The 18,289-nt window shown below is 44.0% G+C and overlaps 1 protein-coding gene across 1 annotated transcript in view; it reads left to right on the top strand.

Moving 5' to 3' along the window:
* FOXK1 (forkhead box K1) overlaps positions 1-18,289 on the top strand; it is a 115,243-nt gene that overhangs the window by 72,018 nt on the left and 24,936 nt on the right. Inside the window, exons 4-6 of the mRNA XM_077275339.1 lie at positions 14,251-14,397; positions 16,463-16,656; positions 17,924-18,069. Of these exons, the coding sequence (XP_077131454.1) occupies positions 14,251-14,397; positions 16,463-16,656; positions 17,924-18,069 (487 nt within the window). The remainder of the gene's footprint in view (positions 1-14,250; positions 14,398-16,462; positions 16,657-17,923; positions 18,070-18,289) is intronic.

The raw sequence follows: 18,289 nt of genomic DNA, 5'->3' as shown, positions 1-18,289 counted from the left end.
TTGTATCCACCCTAGACCATGCTCTGTGAGCCAACCCACACTTACAATTGTATCCACCCTAGACCATTCTCTGTGAGCCAACCCACACTTACAATTGTATCCACCCTAGACCATGCTCTGTGAGCCAACCCACACTTACAATTGTATCCACCCTAGACCATGCTCTGTGAGCCAACCCACCCTCACAATTGTATCCACCCTAGACCATGCTCTGTGAGCCAACCCACCCTCACAATTGTATCCACCCTAGACCATGCTCTGTGAGCCAACCCACCCTCACAATTGTATCCACCCTAGACCATGCTCTGTGAGCCATCCCACCCTTACAATTGTATCCACCCTAGACCATGCTCTGTGAGCCAACCCACCCTTAATATAGTATCCACCCTAGACCATGCTCTGTGAGCCAACCCACCCTAACTCCTGGATGGTACATTGTAGAAAACTGCTGGAAAGATTTGTGCATTTCATGTGGGTGTCTGTAGCTCAAAGTATTTCCTACACTGGATAAAATAATATCTCACTATGTACGTGTGTGTTGACAATAGCATCTTCATTCCCTGATCTTGAAAAAACACTTGCGCCCCAGTTCCGTTTTGCACGCCGTTCTTGATAAACTGTGCGCTGCAGACGTGCACCGCTTAATGAATCTGGCACAATGTTCAGCTGCCGTGCGTCAAAGCAAGAAATGTATTTCAGTCACGGACTGGAGTACACCTCTGTCATAAATTATGATGAAACAGCCATCCGTATACATCGGACCGAGATCGGTATCGGTACGCAGTGCACGGACTGGCCGGCGGCTTTCCCGACCCGACTATGACTACATGAAGCTGTCACGCTTGGATCGGGAGAGCCGCCGGACAGTCTCTGCACTGCGTTTTTTTTGTACATGTTTCTGTGCATGACCTTTTTTTTTTTTTTTTTTTGTTGAATGAGTTGCATTGGTTAGTGACATAATTTTGGGGTAAATACAACTTAATACCTAACTTTTTATTAACTCTTTTATTAAGAAATGGGGGAAAAAAACTCCAATTATGCTTTTTTTTACTTTTACGTGTTTTGCTTTTCATGTGATACATGAATAAAGTTTTAACTTTACTATGTGGATCAGCAGAATTATGGCTTCCCCAAATTTATGTATAGTAGTTTTATTTATGGTTTATTAGTTTTCTATAATAAATATACTATTTGAAAAAAAATCATTTATTTTGTAGCGCCATATTCTGAGAATTAGAAGTGTCATATTTTCCCTGTAAAGAATATGTGTGATGGCCAATTTGTTTTTCCACAACAGGATGCATTTGTCATTGATCCCATTTTGGGGTACATATCCCTTTTTGATCATTTTTAATACACTTTCTGGGAGATGCAATGCGTAAAAAAAAAATAGTAATTCTGGATTCTAATTTTTAAATGCCCCTAAATTCAGTATAATTAACACTCCTCTTTTTTCTGCATGCGAATATATAATAATATATATATAAATATGTATTTAGTTATTCTGTTTTACTACTTTTGCTAAAAAAAAAAATAAACCAAGTTTGAGGGAAAAAAAATTAAAAATATTCTACTGAAACTCATACTTTTTTGTTTTTCTGTAGATAGTTGTCTGAGGGCTTATTTTTTTGCAGGACAAGCTGTATTTTTCATTGTAATGATAAAGAAAACATGATAACTTGATAAAGAAAAGTGATCAAAAAGTCATATGATCTTTTGATCACTTTTCTTGATCGTGATTTTTATAGGGGAGATGAATAAGACTGAAATTCTTGCATTGGTTTTGTTTTTTTGCACATTCTTTTTCATTTCCTAGGTGGGATAAATAATTATATATTTAGGTCCAAATCTCTCTCGTTATTCAGGAATGTGCACACAGAGCACTTACAGCAGATATTTCTGCAGCAAAAAAAAAACGAGTTTTGTCAGGAAAATCACCGCATAGAAATCATGATTTTTGGTGTGTTTTTACTTACTTTTTTTTTCCTTTCATTTGAATAGGTGAAAGTATTGACATTCTGCAGATTTGAAAAAAAATGCTTTGATGCTTCAAGTTCCCAAGGAATAAATAGATAACTAAATATAAAATAAATAAAGAATAATTAATAAAGGAATAAATTAAATTTCAGACATCTCATTCACTTTGCTGATATATATATATATATATATATATATATATATATATATATATATATATATATTTATTCCTGTGGCAACAATGATATGATCACCTCCTACCCTTCCTGAATGATGATGGCGGTTGTGTGTCCACGGTGATACCTGCTGTCAAGTAGATTTAGTAAGGCAGACTGTCACCGCGAGATTGCTTGCATGTATCTTCCATTTTCTCCTGCACTTATTTCAATATGTCATTCCTATTACTTCTGGCAAAGCTACTGAAGAAAAACCTGAAGGAGGAATGCTCCTGAGATTAGAAAATTTAAAGGGATTATCCCCAAATCTTTTTTTTTTTTATAAACTTCCTATAGCCAAATAATCTCTAGAGTAACACAACCATGCCTTCAGATGCTCATTGACTACATTCTTACTCCTCTTCCTAACCTTAGCTTCTCCATAACTGCTTCTCCCTGCTCAGTGTCAGGTGGGCGGTCCTTAAGTGCTGACCATGTGACCAGTGTGTTTATATTTCCCACAAGCACCTGCTTCTTCTCCAGGCTCACGGCACTTAGAGATTGGCCGACCCTGAAATCATTTTTTTTTTTCTTCAGCTAATCTGTGTTGTATTGTGATAAACATTTAGTTTTTTGTTTCTGCCTTTTGTTCCTCCTGAACTTCACCTCATTCCCTGCCCCCACTTTGGTAGAGCCGCAGATGAACAAACTTGCCAGCTCCCTGTGCTTTATTTTGTAACCTCGCAGCCAGGGCTGGCACCGCCCAGGCTCAGTGTCCAGCCCCGCCCTCTGCTCTCTCATTGGCTGCCCGTTTCTGCCCCTGCACTGACCACTGTCATCACTCAAGTATTGGAAATCCTAGTGATGGGCAGTCCGGCTCTTTCTGGTGATCTGGCTCACTCGGCTCCGCTCAGTCTAAAGAGCTGACGTTTTTTTGGTTAAGAAAACAGCTCTTCTTGCAAATAGTACTACTTTCCTCACTGTTATCATTCCACTGTGAAGCCAGTGCCTCATTATACAGCTGTATAGGCGTCTAGTGAAGCAGTACAGACTGCTTTATAGCATTGCCATTTCCTCAGATTGTAAGCTCCTGTGCGCAGAGCGTTCCCTCCTCGGTTGTATTGCTGATCTGCGTTACTTTCTAATATTGTTTGTACATGTCCTTTCTGAACTAATAAGCGCTGTGGTATGTGCTGGCTCTATATAAGATTATTAGTCTTATAGGGAACCGGTCGCCAGGAAGAACGCTGTTAACCTGCAGATATGGGGTTAATCAGCAGGTTAATAGCGTTATAACGCTGCCTGGAGCCTGCACGCATCCAAGGTGCACACAGTCAGTAAATGCTGCTGGTTGGACGCGGCATACTTATGCCGCGTCCAAATGTTACAGCATAGTGGATAAGATTTTCAGAGAACCCATGTCCACTATGCGTCCAGAGATGCCCGCAGATCACCCGCAGAGACGGACATGTGGCGTGTCTCTCCAGACCGCAGCATGTCAATTTCTCTTGCAAAGACGCTAGTCTCCGCAAGAGAAATTTCACCCATATAATGTATTGAACGCGGTAATTCCACACGGTTCAGTGATCACATGCGGATTCACCTGCGTTCAATTAACAGCAGTGCTTTAGACGCAGCAGACATACACTGCGCCTAAAGCGCTGCTGGTTCCAGATCGTCTGCATCTGGCCTCATTCTCCCTGCCAGCATTCGATCATGGAGGAAGGGGTGACGCTTGGGTTCAGTCACCAGCCTAAGGGTACAGAGTGGACGCAGTAACCGCGTCCCCTATCCAAAGGCTAGGTTATTAAAGTCGTGGACAACCATCTAAAGCCAGCAAATGATGTTGTTTTGGATCTGTTTTTTTTATTTTTTTTTTTTTTTTTTTTTACATATTCTAGTGAAAAGAAACCTCAGGTTCCTGAACTGGAACAATGACTCTTGACAGCTCTATTACTGCATTGTAACCTAAACTACAGCCATAATCTGAATTATTTTCTAATCTACTTGGATTAATAAGTAAAGCACCACTCCATCGTATTTTTTTGGGTTTCTTTTGGCTGCTGAAGTGGTGCTTTAAACCCAAGCCCCCTGTCTCCTACTCTCCTTCCCCATTTTTCAGCACCGCTACGGACCAGCAGCGCCATCTTGTGAGCGCAGCTTCTGACTGGCTGGAAGTCAGAATCTACATCACAGCCTCTCAATCTATGAGAGCCGGAACAAGGCTCCTATAGACTTACATTAATTAGTGACTTCCGGCTCCTGCAGCAAACACTGGAGCAGTCGGCAGGTCACAGACTGCAGGACACGGACCGAAGCAGCGTTTCAAATCAGTTGAAGACGCCGAAGAGTAAGTTTCAGCCGGGGCAGTGGTCGGAGATTTAAAACACCACTCCAGGGGTGAAATAAAAACTGCTAGAGTGGTGCTTTAACTACACCATCTAACAGCTTTTCTCTTTTTGTAGTTCCTTTTAATGACCCTTCATTTGAGAATCCCACTGCATGCTGGGAGGACACTCACACAAAGCATCATCAGATAGCAATGTGGATCACTCCTCCCCTTTACCTTTGGTAACAATGTAGTGGTTGTAACAAAAAATCAAATTACTTTAGGTAGCAACGTCTTCACAAAAGTATGATCTACTTAAAATGAAAATTAACCACATCTGTAAAAAGTATAAAAGTAAAAAAAAAAATTATCGAATGCCAGAATTGTGGGTGTTTGGTCACCACACTTCCACAAAAAATGCATTAAGAAGCAATCAATGCATTGTATGTACCCCAAAATAGTATAGATTAAAAAAAACAAAAAACTACGGTAACTTAACATTCTATAGCATCTCCACAATAGAAATTGACATGCTGCGGTCTGGAGAGGCGTGCCGCATGTCAGTCTCCAGGGGTGAGCCACAAGCACACGCAAACAAAATCCGATTCACCATGCTGTAACATCTGGCCTCTGCGGGTTTGCATAAATACGCAGCATCAAAACCGCAGCAGTTCCTGATCGTGGTAATGTACCCTAAGGTGTGAAAAGCTCCTCCATGTCAGGAGGCCATGTGTGACACTCAGTGCTGACTTACTATACTCTGCAATTATTTAGATATACCTAGCTCTGTCCACAGTGTTTGTCTGTCTCAGTATTACTTACCCAATGTAAACAGCAGCAACAGAAATTAATAGCAGAGGTATAAATCCTCCATTTTTTAACCTAAGAAGGCCACCTCATCTCTTGCAGTTGCTGTACATCCACCTGTCCTGTCTGACTCTGACATACGTGTGAATGTCAGTGACTCTAGTCTCCTGTACTTTACTATGTCAGCTATTTCAGCAAACTTACTTAAGGACCTTATCCTTAAATATATCACTGATCATGTGAGCAATAACCAGGCAATCACAATAAATGTATGTGTCCAGTTGGGAGGAGTCCAGTCACAAGGCCATTGACAATCATTCCATGCAAATCTGATCTGAGTCTTTTTCTCGACCCCTCTCAAAACCCAGTCATGCAAGAGAAAAAAAAAATTGTCTCAGCTTCCAGTGGTGAGCTGGCCCCCATCGTTCACAGAAAGGAGCCGGCTCTTCGTCTCAGATCATTCATGACTGACAGAGTGGTGTCCTTTCTGTGGAAAGCCGCACAATCACTGCACTCCACACCACAGTGGTGACAGAGCTTCACGTGTCTACACATCACATCCACAGTGGTGACAGAGCTTCACGTGTCTACACATCACATCCACAGTGGTGAAAGAGCTACACGGGTCTCCACAACACATCTACAGTGGTGAAAGAGCTACACGGGTCTCCACAACACATCCACAGTGGCGATAGATCTTCACATGTCCCTTCACATCCACAGTGGTGACAGAGCTTCACGTGTCTCCACATCGCATCCACAGCGGTGACAGATAGTGATGAGCGAGTATACTCGTTGCTCGGGTGGTCTCCGAGTATTTGTAAGTGCTTGGAGGTTTAGTTTTCGTTACCTCAGCTGCATGATTTACATCTGTTAGCCAGCTTGAATATATGTGGGGATTCCCTAGCAACCAGGCAACCCTCACATGTACTCAAGCTGGCTAGCAGCCGTAAATCATGCAGCTGAGGTGACGAAAACTAAATCTCCGAGCACTTTCAAATACTCTGAGATCACCCGAGCGTGCTCGGGGAAACCCGAGCAACGAGTACACTCGCTCATCACTAGTGACAGAGCTTCACATGTCCCCACATCACATCCACAGTGGTGATAGAGCTTCACATGTCCCCACATCACATCCACAGTGGTGATAGAGCTTCACATGTCCCCACATCACATCCACAGTGCTGATAGAGCGTCACATGTCCCCACATCACATCCACAGTGGTGATAGAGCGTCACATGTCCCCACATCACATCCACAGTGCTGATAGAGCGTCACATGTCCCCACATCACATCCACAGTGGTGATAGGGCTTCACATGTCCCCACATCACATCCACAGTGGTGATAGAGCGTCACATGTCCCCACATCACATCCACAGTGGTGATAGAGCGCCACATGTCCCCACATCACATCCACAGTGGTGATAGAGCATCACGTGTCCCCACATCACATCCACAGTGGTGATAGAGCATCACGTGTCCCCACATCACATCCACAGTGGTGATAGGGCTTCACATGTCCCCACATCACATCCACAGTGGTGATAGAGCGTCACATGTCCCCACATCACATCCACAGTGGTGATAGGGCTTCACATGTCCCCACATCACATCCACAGTGGTGATAGAGCGTCACATGTCCCCACATCACATCCACAGTGGTGATAGAGCGTCACATGTCCCCACATCACATCCACAGTGGTGATAGAGCGTCACATGTCCCCACATCACATCCACAGTGGTGATAGAGCGTCACATGTCCCCACATCACATCCACAGTGGTGATAGAGCGTCACATGTCCCCACGGCACATCCACAGTGGTGAAGAGTCTATAGTAATATGTGTGTCTATGGCTACATTTTTACCACATACACTTCAGCTGCTTCCGAAGCTCACTCTATAGTGATGTATGTGTGGGGATAGATGGATGGATGAGGGAGGGATGGATGCACATCACATAATACTCCTCTATGAGAGAGGGTGTTGTATAAATGGTTGCAGCAACTCTAGAAAACTAAATATGGTAACTATACCCAAATATTTAAGTGCCACCAAACCAACATGGGTAAAGTAAAGGGTGCAGTACAATTAAAATAGATCATATACAAAAAGTGTACGCAAAAACCATATAGTAAAAAATGTAAATCTTTATTGAACAAACAAAAATAAACAAAAATACATAAAGGATTGATAAAAAAGCGGGAAACCACAAGGTGGCGTAACACACCCACCAGTATAGCTAACAAGGAGACTGTAACAAAAGTGCCTGGTACATTGAAGTAATTGTTCATTCTATCATACTGCAAATCTAGTGAGTCACAAGGGACTCTGTAGAAAACAAACATAGGTAGTCAAAAAGCACATGTGATACAGTGTCTTACCATCTGTGGGTGGTGTTGCTTTCCTCAACACATGTTTTGGCACACTGCCTTCTGGCAGCACACAGCACATTATACTTGCTCAGCGCCAGCTCCAGGTTTTCGTGGGTTCTGGGACGAAAGCGTCTCAGTGGGCCCCTTTACCACATACCACAATTCATGATGCACAGATACAGCAGAGAAATATAGGTATAGTACAATGTCTAACATTTCACTTACCATATTTTTCAGACTTAGATGCACTTTTTTCCCAAAATATTTTTTGGGGAAAATGGGGATGCGCCTTAGTCTGAATGTACTTACCAGGAGTGTGACGGCAGCAGGAGTCGGGTGATTCTGCTGGCCCTGGTCTGGGAAGAGGGGGTGTTCGGTGGTCTGACGCTGTAGGGCGATGATCTGACTCCCATACCAGGCTGGTACGGCAGTATTTGGCGGGATTTGGTGTTACAGGGGCTCCACTGACATTTTGTGAAAGCCCGGAGCCCCTGCACTTCCATTGCTGCACTTTATGCTTCCCTCTGCCGACAAGCTTTTTGGAGATGGAAATGTCATTCTCCAGCAGGACTTGGCACCTGTCCACACTGCCAAAAGTTCCAATAACTGGTATAAAAACAGTATCACTGTGCTTGATTGGCCAGCAAACCCACGTCTGACCTTAACCCCATAGAGAATCCATATGGTATTGTCAAGAGGAAGATGAGACACCAGACCCAACGATGCAGTCGAGCTGAAGGCTGCTATCAAAGCAACCTGGGCTTCCATAACACCTCAGCAGTGCCACAGTCTGATAGCCTCCATGCCATGCCGCATTGATGCAGTAATTGATGCAAAAGGAGCCCTGACAACTAAAGCTGGCAGACCCGGAAGTCGTCATTTCACCTCTGCTTGCTATGACTACCATCAGCAGCACACAATTACATGAGAGGCCGTGATGAGATGGGAGAGGGAACCTCCTCCCTCTTCTAGCCTTCTAAATGCTGTGATCCCTAATGATTGCAGCATTTAAAGGGTTAAACAGCATAAGCGATGGATGTGGGCACCGTCCCTGGCTGTGACACAGCCGACTATCACTTAAGCCAAGCTTCAGACAGCAATTGTGTGGTCACAGCTTATGTGCCAGCATTATCACCATAAAGTAACTGTATGTCCTTTGCGGGAACCGCTTCCTGATGATAACATTTAGTTGTTGGGTTAATAAAATTCTGTATGTGCTTTAGATATATTTCCCCTGTATATGTTCTCCTAGCTTTTTTTTTCTTTCAGCAACCAATCACATCACAGCTTTCATTTCACTATTTAAAGGGAACCTGTCACCCCGTTTTTTCAAGATGAGATAAAAATAGCGTTAAATAGGGGCAGAGCTGTGCTTTACATTAGTGTATTTTTTGTGTCTTTATTCCCCACCTATGCTGCCGAAATACCTTTGTAAAGTCGCCGTTTTGGGCTGTCACTCACGCTGGTCTGGTCATATGGGCGTGGTGACATCGCTGTTTCTCCCCCAGATCTTGCTCAGCTTTCCGTTGGTGGCGCAGTGGTGTGCGCATGCCCAACAGGCGAATCCACTGCACAGCTGAAGGAAAAGAGCGCGATCTGCACTATTCAGCGGTTTATCGGTGGGCACGGCCATCTTCCTGAGGCCGCGCGTGCGCAGATGGTAGTGCTCGGCTTCCCGGGGCTTCAGGAAAATGGCCGCGGGATGCCGCGCGTGCGCAGATGGAGATCGCCGAGAAACAGCGATGTCACCATGCCCATATGACCAGACCAGCGTGAGTGACAGCCCAAAACGGCGACTTTACAAAGGTATTTCGGCAGCATAGGTGGGGAATAAAGGCACAAAAAATACACTAATGTAAAGCACAGCTCTGCCCCTATTTAACGCTATTTTTATCTCATCTTGAAAAAACGGGGTGACAGGTTCCCTTTAAATAGTGAAGGCTGTGCTCAGATTTTAGACTGCTGGATTAGCCAGTGCCTACTGAGCATGTGCGACCTGTCATGCAAGAACTATAGGACGTATCCTCATCCCGGTAAGCAATATCATTGACATGCAAATTTTCAGGAGATATCATCTGGCACCACAATAACTTTTTGAAATTGATAATAAGTTTATTTTAGGAATGTAAGCAACTGAAGTGTGATTAATATTGTGGAAATAACATTTCAAGGGCTGGACAAATATTCTTTTATTTTATTTTGCTTTTCCTCACTTCTTCCCAGAGTCATAATTTTTTCTTTCTTTTTCTGCCGACGTAAATGTATGAGTTTTTTTTGCTGAACAAGTTGTAGTCTTGAATGACACCATTCAATTTAGATTGTTGAGTAGGCGATAAAAATGTAGCATGATTCTCCAGTTCAGTGGGATTATGGTGATACCAAACTTATTGTTTTATATTTTAGTGTCTAAAAAATGCTGAACTTTTCTTGAAAGAATTGTCACCTTTTTTGAGACCTACAACTTTTTATTTTTCCATTAATGACCTGTATGTGGGATCGTCTGATGTTTTTATTGATACTTCTTTGGGGCTGCATACAAAGTTTTAATCTCTTTTCATTGCATTTTGGTTTGGTTCCAGCAACCAAAAATGCCAATTCTGGACTTTGATTCTTTTTTCTGTTGAAGCGTTTGCCATATGGCACAAATATCTTTATATTTGATTACTGTGAAGCCCATCCACAGGCTGTGTTTCCCAGGAGATCTCACATGGCTAACATGCGGGCCTTCAGAAGACCCCCGACTGCCATGGCAACTAATCGGCACCCCACAGAGGCAGATACCTGTCAGAAGTAATGGTCGCCATTAGGGTTGAGTGAAACGGGTCGGCCATTTTCAGAAGTCGCCGACTTTTGGCAAAGTCGGGTTTCATGAAACCCGACCCCTGTGTGGGGTCGGCCATGAGGTCGGCGATCTTCTGAATCTGGGATCGGAATTCCGATACCGAGTTCCGATATGTTTGCGATATCGGGAATCCATATCGGAATCCATATTTAAGTGTAAAATAAAGAATCAAAATAAAAAATATTGATATATTCACCCTCTGACGCGCCCTGGTACTAACCGGCAGCCTTCCTTCCTAAGAATCAGCGCGTGAATGGCCTGCGGTGACGTCACGGCTTGTGATTGGTCGCGTGGCGGTCACATGGGCCGTCGCGACCAATCACAAAGCCGTGATGTCATCTTAAGGTCCTTCACACGCTGATTCTTAGGAAGGAAGGCTGCCGGAAAGAAGCCGAGGGTGAGTATATACCTAATAGGAATATACTCACCCTCGGACGCGCCCTGCTTCTTTCCGGCAGCCTTCCTTCCTAAGAATCAGCGTGTGAAGGACCTTAAGATGACGTCACGGCTTTGTGATTGGTCGCGACCAATCACAAAGCCGTGACGTCACGGAAGGCCCTGGACGCGCTCATTTTAACCAAAGCAGGCCGCCGGTTCCCTCGGTAAGTTGCAGGGGCCGCCGGACAGGTGAGTATATCAATATTTTTTATTTTAATTATTTATTTTACACTTAAATATGGATCCCAGGGCCTGAAGGAGAGTTTCCTCTCCTTCAGACCCTGGGAACCATAGTATCCCATTGCAGTGCATTGGGTTTCGGGTTTCGGCCGACCCCGACCCCGACTTTTTTATAGGATCGGCCGATTTCACTCGACCCGACTTTTGAGAAAGTCGGGTTTCGTGAAACCCGACCCGATCCCATAAAAGTTAAGGTCGCTCAACCCTAGTCGCCATCTTGAAGTCTGCAGCTTTTCCACTTGGCAGCAGCAGTTAAGATGTTAATCTGATTGTATCAGACCAACCTCAGATCGCATCGGTTACTGTCGGGTGCTGGTTAGGTAACACGGCCGATACCCGCACTGCCTTGCACTGTCTCCCCTACTGATCCCACTCCAAAGAGTTGTATCATACGGTCAACATAAATTTAAGGTGATAAAGGGGTTGTCTCACAAAATACACCATGTTCCAAATAATTATGCAAATGATATTTTTCTCCTATTTTCCTAAATGGTCGGTGCAAATGACAGTCAGTCTAATAAAAGTCATCACCCATTAGAGTATACATCGAATTTTATTGAAGAAACCTCCCAATGATAACAGTATAATCTCCAAAATGAATAAAAACTCAAAATGCACTGTTCCAAATTATTAGGCACAGTATAATTTCTAAACATTTGATATGTTTTAAAGGGAACCTGTCACCACGTTTTTGGAAGATGGGATAAAAATAGCGTTAAATAGGGGCAGAGGTGGGCGTTACATTAGTGTGTGTGTTATGCGTTTATTACCCACCTAAGTTGCCGAAATAACTTTGCAAAGTCTCCGTTTTCGCCTGTCAATCAGGCTGGTCAGGTCACATGGGCGTGGTGTCTTCACCCAGATTTGGCGTAGTTTTCCGTTGGTGGCGTAGTGGTGTGCGCATGCCCAAAGTCCGGAATCCTCTTCCAGGGGATTTAAAATAGCGCGGTGTTCGTTATTGCATTGGTGATCGGTGGGCGCGGCCATCTTCCTTTGGCCGCGCGTGCGCAGAAGCGGCGCTCTGCTGGCCGCGGCTTCAGGAAAATGGCCGCGGGATGCCGCGCGTGCGCAGATGGATATCGCGGCGGCCATTTTCCTGAAGCCGCGGCCAGCAGAGCGCCGCTTCTGCGCACGCGCGGCCAAAGGAAGATGGCCGCGCCCACCGATCACCAATGCAATAACGAACACCGCGCTATTTTAAATCCCCTGGAAGAGGATTCCGGACTTTGGGCATGCGCACACCACTACGCCACCAACGGAAAACTACGCCAAATCTGGGGGAAGACAACGCCCATGCGACCTGACCAGCCTGATTGACAGGCGAAAACGGAGACTTTGCAAAGTTATTTCGGCAACTTAGGTGGGTAATAAACGCATAACACACACACTAATGTAACGCCCACCTCTGCCCCTATTTAACGCTATTTTTATCCCATCTTCCAAAAACGTGGTGACAGGTTCCCTTTAAAGAACTGAAAATGCTCATTTGTGGAATTTGCAGCATTAGGAGGTCACATTCACTGAACAAAAAAGCTATTTAACTCCAAAACATCCTAACAGGCCAAGTTACATGTTAACATAGGACCCTTCTTTGATATCACCTTCACAATTCTTGCATCCATTGAACTTGTGAGTTTTTGGAGAGTTTCTGCTTGTATTTCTTTGCATGAAGTCAGAATAGCCTCCCAGAGCTGCTGTTTTGATGTGAACTGCCTCCCACCCTCATTGATCTTTTTCTTGATGATACTCCAAAGGTTCTCTATAGGGTTGAGGTCAAGGGAACATGGTGGCCACACCATGAGTTTATCTCCTTTTATGCCCATAGCAGGCAATGACTCAGAGGTATTATTTTCAGCATGATGGTGCATTGTCACGCATGAAGATTATTTTACTCCTGAAGGCACGTTTCTGCTTTTTATACCATGGAAGTAAGTTGTCAGTCAGAAACTCTATATACTTTGCAGAGGTCATTTTCACACCTTCAGGAACCTTAAAGGGCCCTACCAGCTGTTTCCTCATGATTCCGGCCCAAAACATGACTCCTCCACCTCCTTGTTGACGTCGGAGCCTTGTTGGGACATGGTGGCCATCCACCAACCATCCACTACTCCATCTATCTGGACCATCCAGGGTTGCTCGACACTCATCAGTAAACAAGACTGTTTGAAAATTAGTCTTCATGTATGTTTGGGCCCACTGCTTGTGAACACTGTTTTGGGGTGGCCGAATAGTAGGTTTATGAACCAAAGCAAGCCTTTGAAGGATCCTACACCTTGAGGTTCAAAGGACTCCAGAGGCACCAGCAGCTTCAAATATCTGTTTGCTGGTTTGTAATGGCTTTTTAGCAGCTGCTCTCTTAATCTGATGAACGTGCCTGGCAGAAACCTTCCTCTTTATGCCTTTATCAGCACGAACACGTCTGTGCTCAGATTCAGCCACAAATCTCTTAACAGTACTATGGTCACGCTTAAGTTTTCGGGAAATATCTAATGTTTTCGTCCCTTGACCAATGCATTGCACTATTTGATGCTTTTCGGCAGCAGAGAGATCCTTTTTCTTTCCCATGAAAACTGTGGCCTGCTTAATAATGTGGAACATCATTTTTAAGTAGTTTTTCTTTAATTAGAATCACCTGGAAGACTAATTATCACATGTGTTTAAAATTGATTTCAGTGATCCATTGAGCCCTGAGAAACAATACCATCCATAAGTTTATTTGAAAAACAAAACAATTAAATCTTTATGACACTTAAATCCAATTTGCATAATAACTTGGAACACAGTGTACATGTATGACATCAGATATGACATAAATGTATAGAAGATATTGGTGGCATCTCTGCGCCCTGCATCTATATCCGGAAATTAATTCCCTAAATACCCCAGTTTGACTGGTACCAGGCCGCAGGGACAGCAGAGGTAGCCACGTATGCTATTGGCATTTCAACCATAGCTGAGCCCATTATCACCATTTGTTCCTATAGTTTTCATCTTCACTAGACAAATGTCTTCATTTAGTTGAATTAATTCAATGATTATGTTGTAGCCCTCAGTAAATGTTATATCTTTATAATTCTTTTCCTCAGGATGACTCCAAACCCCCATATTCATATGCACAACTCATTGTTCAAGCAATCTCCTGTGCAAAAGATCGACAACTCACATTGAGTGGAATTTATGCTCATATTACCAAGCATTATCCTTACTATAGGTCTGCAGATAAAGGCTGGCAGGTACGTATTTTTACAAGTGCTATGATGGGTTTCATGGCTAAGTAGAATAAGTGTTGATAGGTTAAGGGGTGGGCAATTAATTTTTCCTCAGGGGCCACATGAGACTGTGACTGTTGTGGAGGGTCGAACCAATAGGCTGAAATTAATTCTGCTCAATATTAATATATTAATTATAATTATTTAATATTAATTGTATCACTTAATTTTGAGCAGAATGAAGTATGCTGACATTCTCCTATATACCATTTGAGCCCACATATAGCCCCTTCTGTAAATCGTATGAGCACACAGCCCTGTAAGAGTCCCCACATAGTATCACCATGACACCCACACAGCCTCCCTATGGCCAGCATGAGAGCCCCATAGCCTCCCCAGGGCCAGCATGAGAGCCCCATAGCCTACTTAGGGCCAGCATGAGAGCCCCATAGCCTCCCCAGGGCAAACGTGAGAGCCCCATAGCCTCCCCAGGGCCAGCGTGAGAGCCCCATAGCCTCCCCAGGGCCAGCGTGAGAGCCCCATAGCCTCCCCATGGGCTGCATGAGAGCCCCAAAGCCACCCCATAGCCTCCCGATGGCCAGCATGAGAGCCCCATTAACCTCTTCATGGCCAGCGTGAGAGCCCCATAGCCTCCCCATGACCAGCCAAACATCCCATACACATGGAAAAAAAATGCCACATGCTCACCTTGCTCTTGTTCTCCTGGCGCTCTCCTTCTACTATCTAATGTACTAACTCTCCGCAGTGCACAGCTGACGCGATAAAATTACATCATCGGGTCAGCTGTCTCACACGCTGATGGTGTAAGAAGGGTCAGACGGCCCCTCCTCCACCAGTGCATTCACCGCTGTCTACATCCTGTCGATGTAGATGGATAGCGGTGACAGTGGGCGGCGGCGAACATGCCGGGGAGGACAAGGTGCAGCCTGTAAGCCACTGTTGTCAGCCCCTCGACTGTCTTGGTCCATGGGCCGGACGGGAGCAGCCAGAGAGCTGGATGTGGCCCACGGGACACACTGTGCCCAGGTCTGGGTTAGAGGAATCTATACATTCTACCTTGATGGTTTCTGATATTTTTTCTGAATGATCATTACTGATTTTTATTTTATTTTTAAATGAATATAATGAAAGTGGCATCATAACAAGTTTTCACAACACATGGTACATCTGTGATTTATAGTTCTTACATGATGGAATGCTTTTGTCCTACAGAAGAGCAAAAAAGCCTTATATGAGGATTCAAGAATGGGATATGATATTGTGAGCTAAGAATACTCTGGTCATGAGCCACATCCAGTACCTAGAACCAAACAAGACACAGTGTATGCATATAAATTGGGATCACCACAACAATACAGAATTTATACAAAAAACATCTTTATTTAGGGAACACCACACAAAAAGCATAAAAACATTTAAAAACCCCATAATACGACATCCAGTACCTGCATCCCCCATAGTGATTCCCACGTTACCCCTATTCGATATACTCACATGAAGCACACTCGCCACACTATTGCATCCAGCTTCAAGCACCTACTTTGACTGGCTATTTCCTCCTATCTCCATCTTATCATATTTACCTTACCTCCCCCTGCCAGGTTATGCACACCCAGATCTGCTGTTCTGTGCAGGGCTACTCAAAGAAGTCACCACTTGGAGACCTTTATTCTCATAACTTTTTGCTGGTTCTAATGCACCAAGCTGGCGGACAGCCTCTAGCCCCACCCAGTGAGGCCGCGAGCCCCACCCAGTGAGGCCGCGAGCCCCACCCAGTGAGGCCGCGAGCCCCACCCAGTGAGGCCGCGAGCCCCACCCAGTGAGGCCGCGAGCCACACCCAGTAAATTTTAATCAATAGATCTTGGAATAATAATAATTTTACAATAGGATGTGTTAAATAAAAATGTCCCTTTTCTGAGATAATCTTATAAATATGTCCCTAATGTGTACCTAGTCAAGTGATCTACTTGTTGGATATACTTGTTGGATATGTTTATTCTCCTATTTGCATTTTTGTAACACATAGCCTTTGGTCATTTTAATATCTCTAATGATTTTTCTCTCTAGAACTCTATACGTCACAATCTGTCATTAAATCGGTATTTTATAAAAGTACCACGATCGCAGGAGGAGCCTGGAAAAGGTTCCTTTTGGAGAATTGATCCTACATCTGAAGCCAAGCTGGTAGAGCAGGCGTTTAGAAAACGGAGGCAGAGGGGAGTTTCATCATTTCGTACTCCTTTTGGTCCGCTTTCTTCCAGGTATTGGTATATAATTAAAGTGGGTGTTTTGGAATATATATGTACATGTATTTTTTTCTTGTCAGACTTAATCAAACACAATACTCGCCTTTCCCAGGTCCCGTGCTCTCTCCGCTGCTGTTCCAATCTAACAGGCTGCAGCTGTGAAACCCACAGTGCACATATCTCAAATCACTGAGCTCTGTGGGTCATTCTGTGTCTCATAATTAGGATTATAATTGTCAGTTCCAGTCGCCCATGTATCCCAGCATACAGCTTTTCTTTATTTCTGACTCTCCTGCTTGATACTCAGTGCTGTGCGATCTGATGGGTGTGTAGGGACCAGCCTTGGCATCGGCTAAGAAGCTCACGAACCTGGCCCCTCTGCCTTTGATGGGGCTGGGTTTGGGAGTTCACAGTTCATACACACCCATCAGACCACTTGGTAAAGAACTACTGTGGAGAGCAGTGAATACAAATCATTTTAGCTGTATGCTGGGATGCAGGGTTGCTTGGAGCAGATAGTTAGGATCCTAATTAGGGACATTATGTGCTGGCAGTAGTTTTATAACAAGAAACTGTTGCCAGGTTCCCCTTTTGAAGAGGATGCTGATTTTAGATTTATCTTTATTGGCTTACTCTCCTTAATAACTGAATACTTCATTGCTGACCTTGTGCTTTCCAGCACTTGTTCTCTACTGTTCCCTGACTGTCATTATTCACACGACTGCAGCTATGACATCACGACTACAACACATGACTGCTGCAGGCAGTCACTCCGGTCAGCCGTGATGCCTAGATGGATTGTAGTAGGACCATCAGGGATTAGTGGAGAGGCAGCTCTGCTCCTGCAGGGAGGAAGTCATCTTGATAGTTTTAAGGAGAGCAAATTTTGGGTATATATAAAAATTTTAAAACTTGTGAATTACTGCTGAACCAGACCTTTTCTAACTTGAAACATTAAAAGGACCCTCTCCCGTAATTCAGGTAGCATGTATACGAGGCTGACCCCTAAATTGCAAACCAGCATGTTTTTCTCTGAAATGCGGTTGTGTTTCAGAGAAATGCGCAGTTGAAAGCATGTTCGGGGTGAGTTCACTATTCCAAGAGGCAGACTTCTCCCCACCTGGTCAGCTAGACGGTCAGGTCTCTCTGTGTGTCCGTCTAGCTGAGCAGACAAGCCTTTACTATTTTACATTGATGGGTTCAGTAGTGTTAAATACAATATTAGTCTCTATACCTGGAGATAACAATTCCAGGACACTTAAAATAATAATTTGTCTCCTAGGAGTGCACCTGCCTCCCCAACGTATCCAGATTCCTGTGGCTTGCAGACCCCTGACAGCATGTCCCGAGAAGGATCCCCTGTTCCACATGATTTTGGTTTTAAGATGGCCTCTGTTCCAGAGTATCGATACTCCCAGAGTGCACCAGGTAATTGGAGCGAATTCTCCAAATCCTTATAACTAGGATTAGGAAATAAATAGGGTGGGTTACATAATGGAAATACAGTTGGATTCAGGCATGAGATAAGTGTTGGCTGTTTTTAGTACAATCCCAATTGTTTTCCCCACAGATTTTCTATTTGTATTTGGTTAGTTAATTAATGTATTAGGTAATTCATTATACCCAATATGTAGTTAGTAATGCTTTT

This window comes from Ranitomeya variabilis, chromosome 7, assembly GCF_051348905.1.
Source record: "Ranitomeya variabilis isolate aRanVar5 chromosome 7, aRanVar5.hap1, whole genome shotgun sequence".
Classification (NCBI taxonomy): Eukaryota; Metazoa; Chordata; class Amphibia; order Anura; family Dendrobatidae; genus Ranitomeya; species Ranitomeya variabilis.
This window is presented reverse-complemented; position numbering and strand designations above follow the sequence as displayed.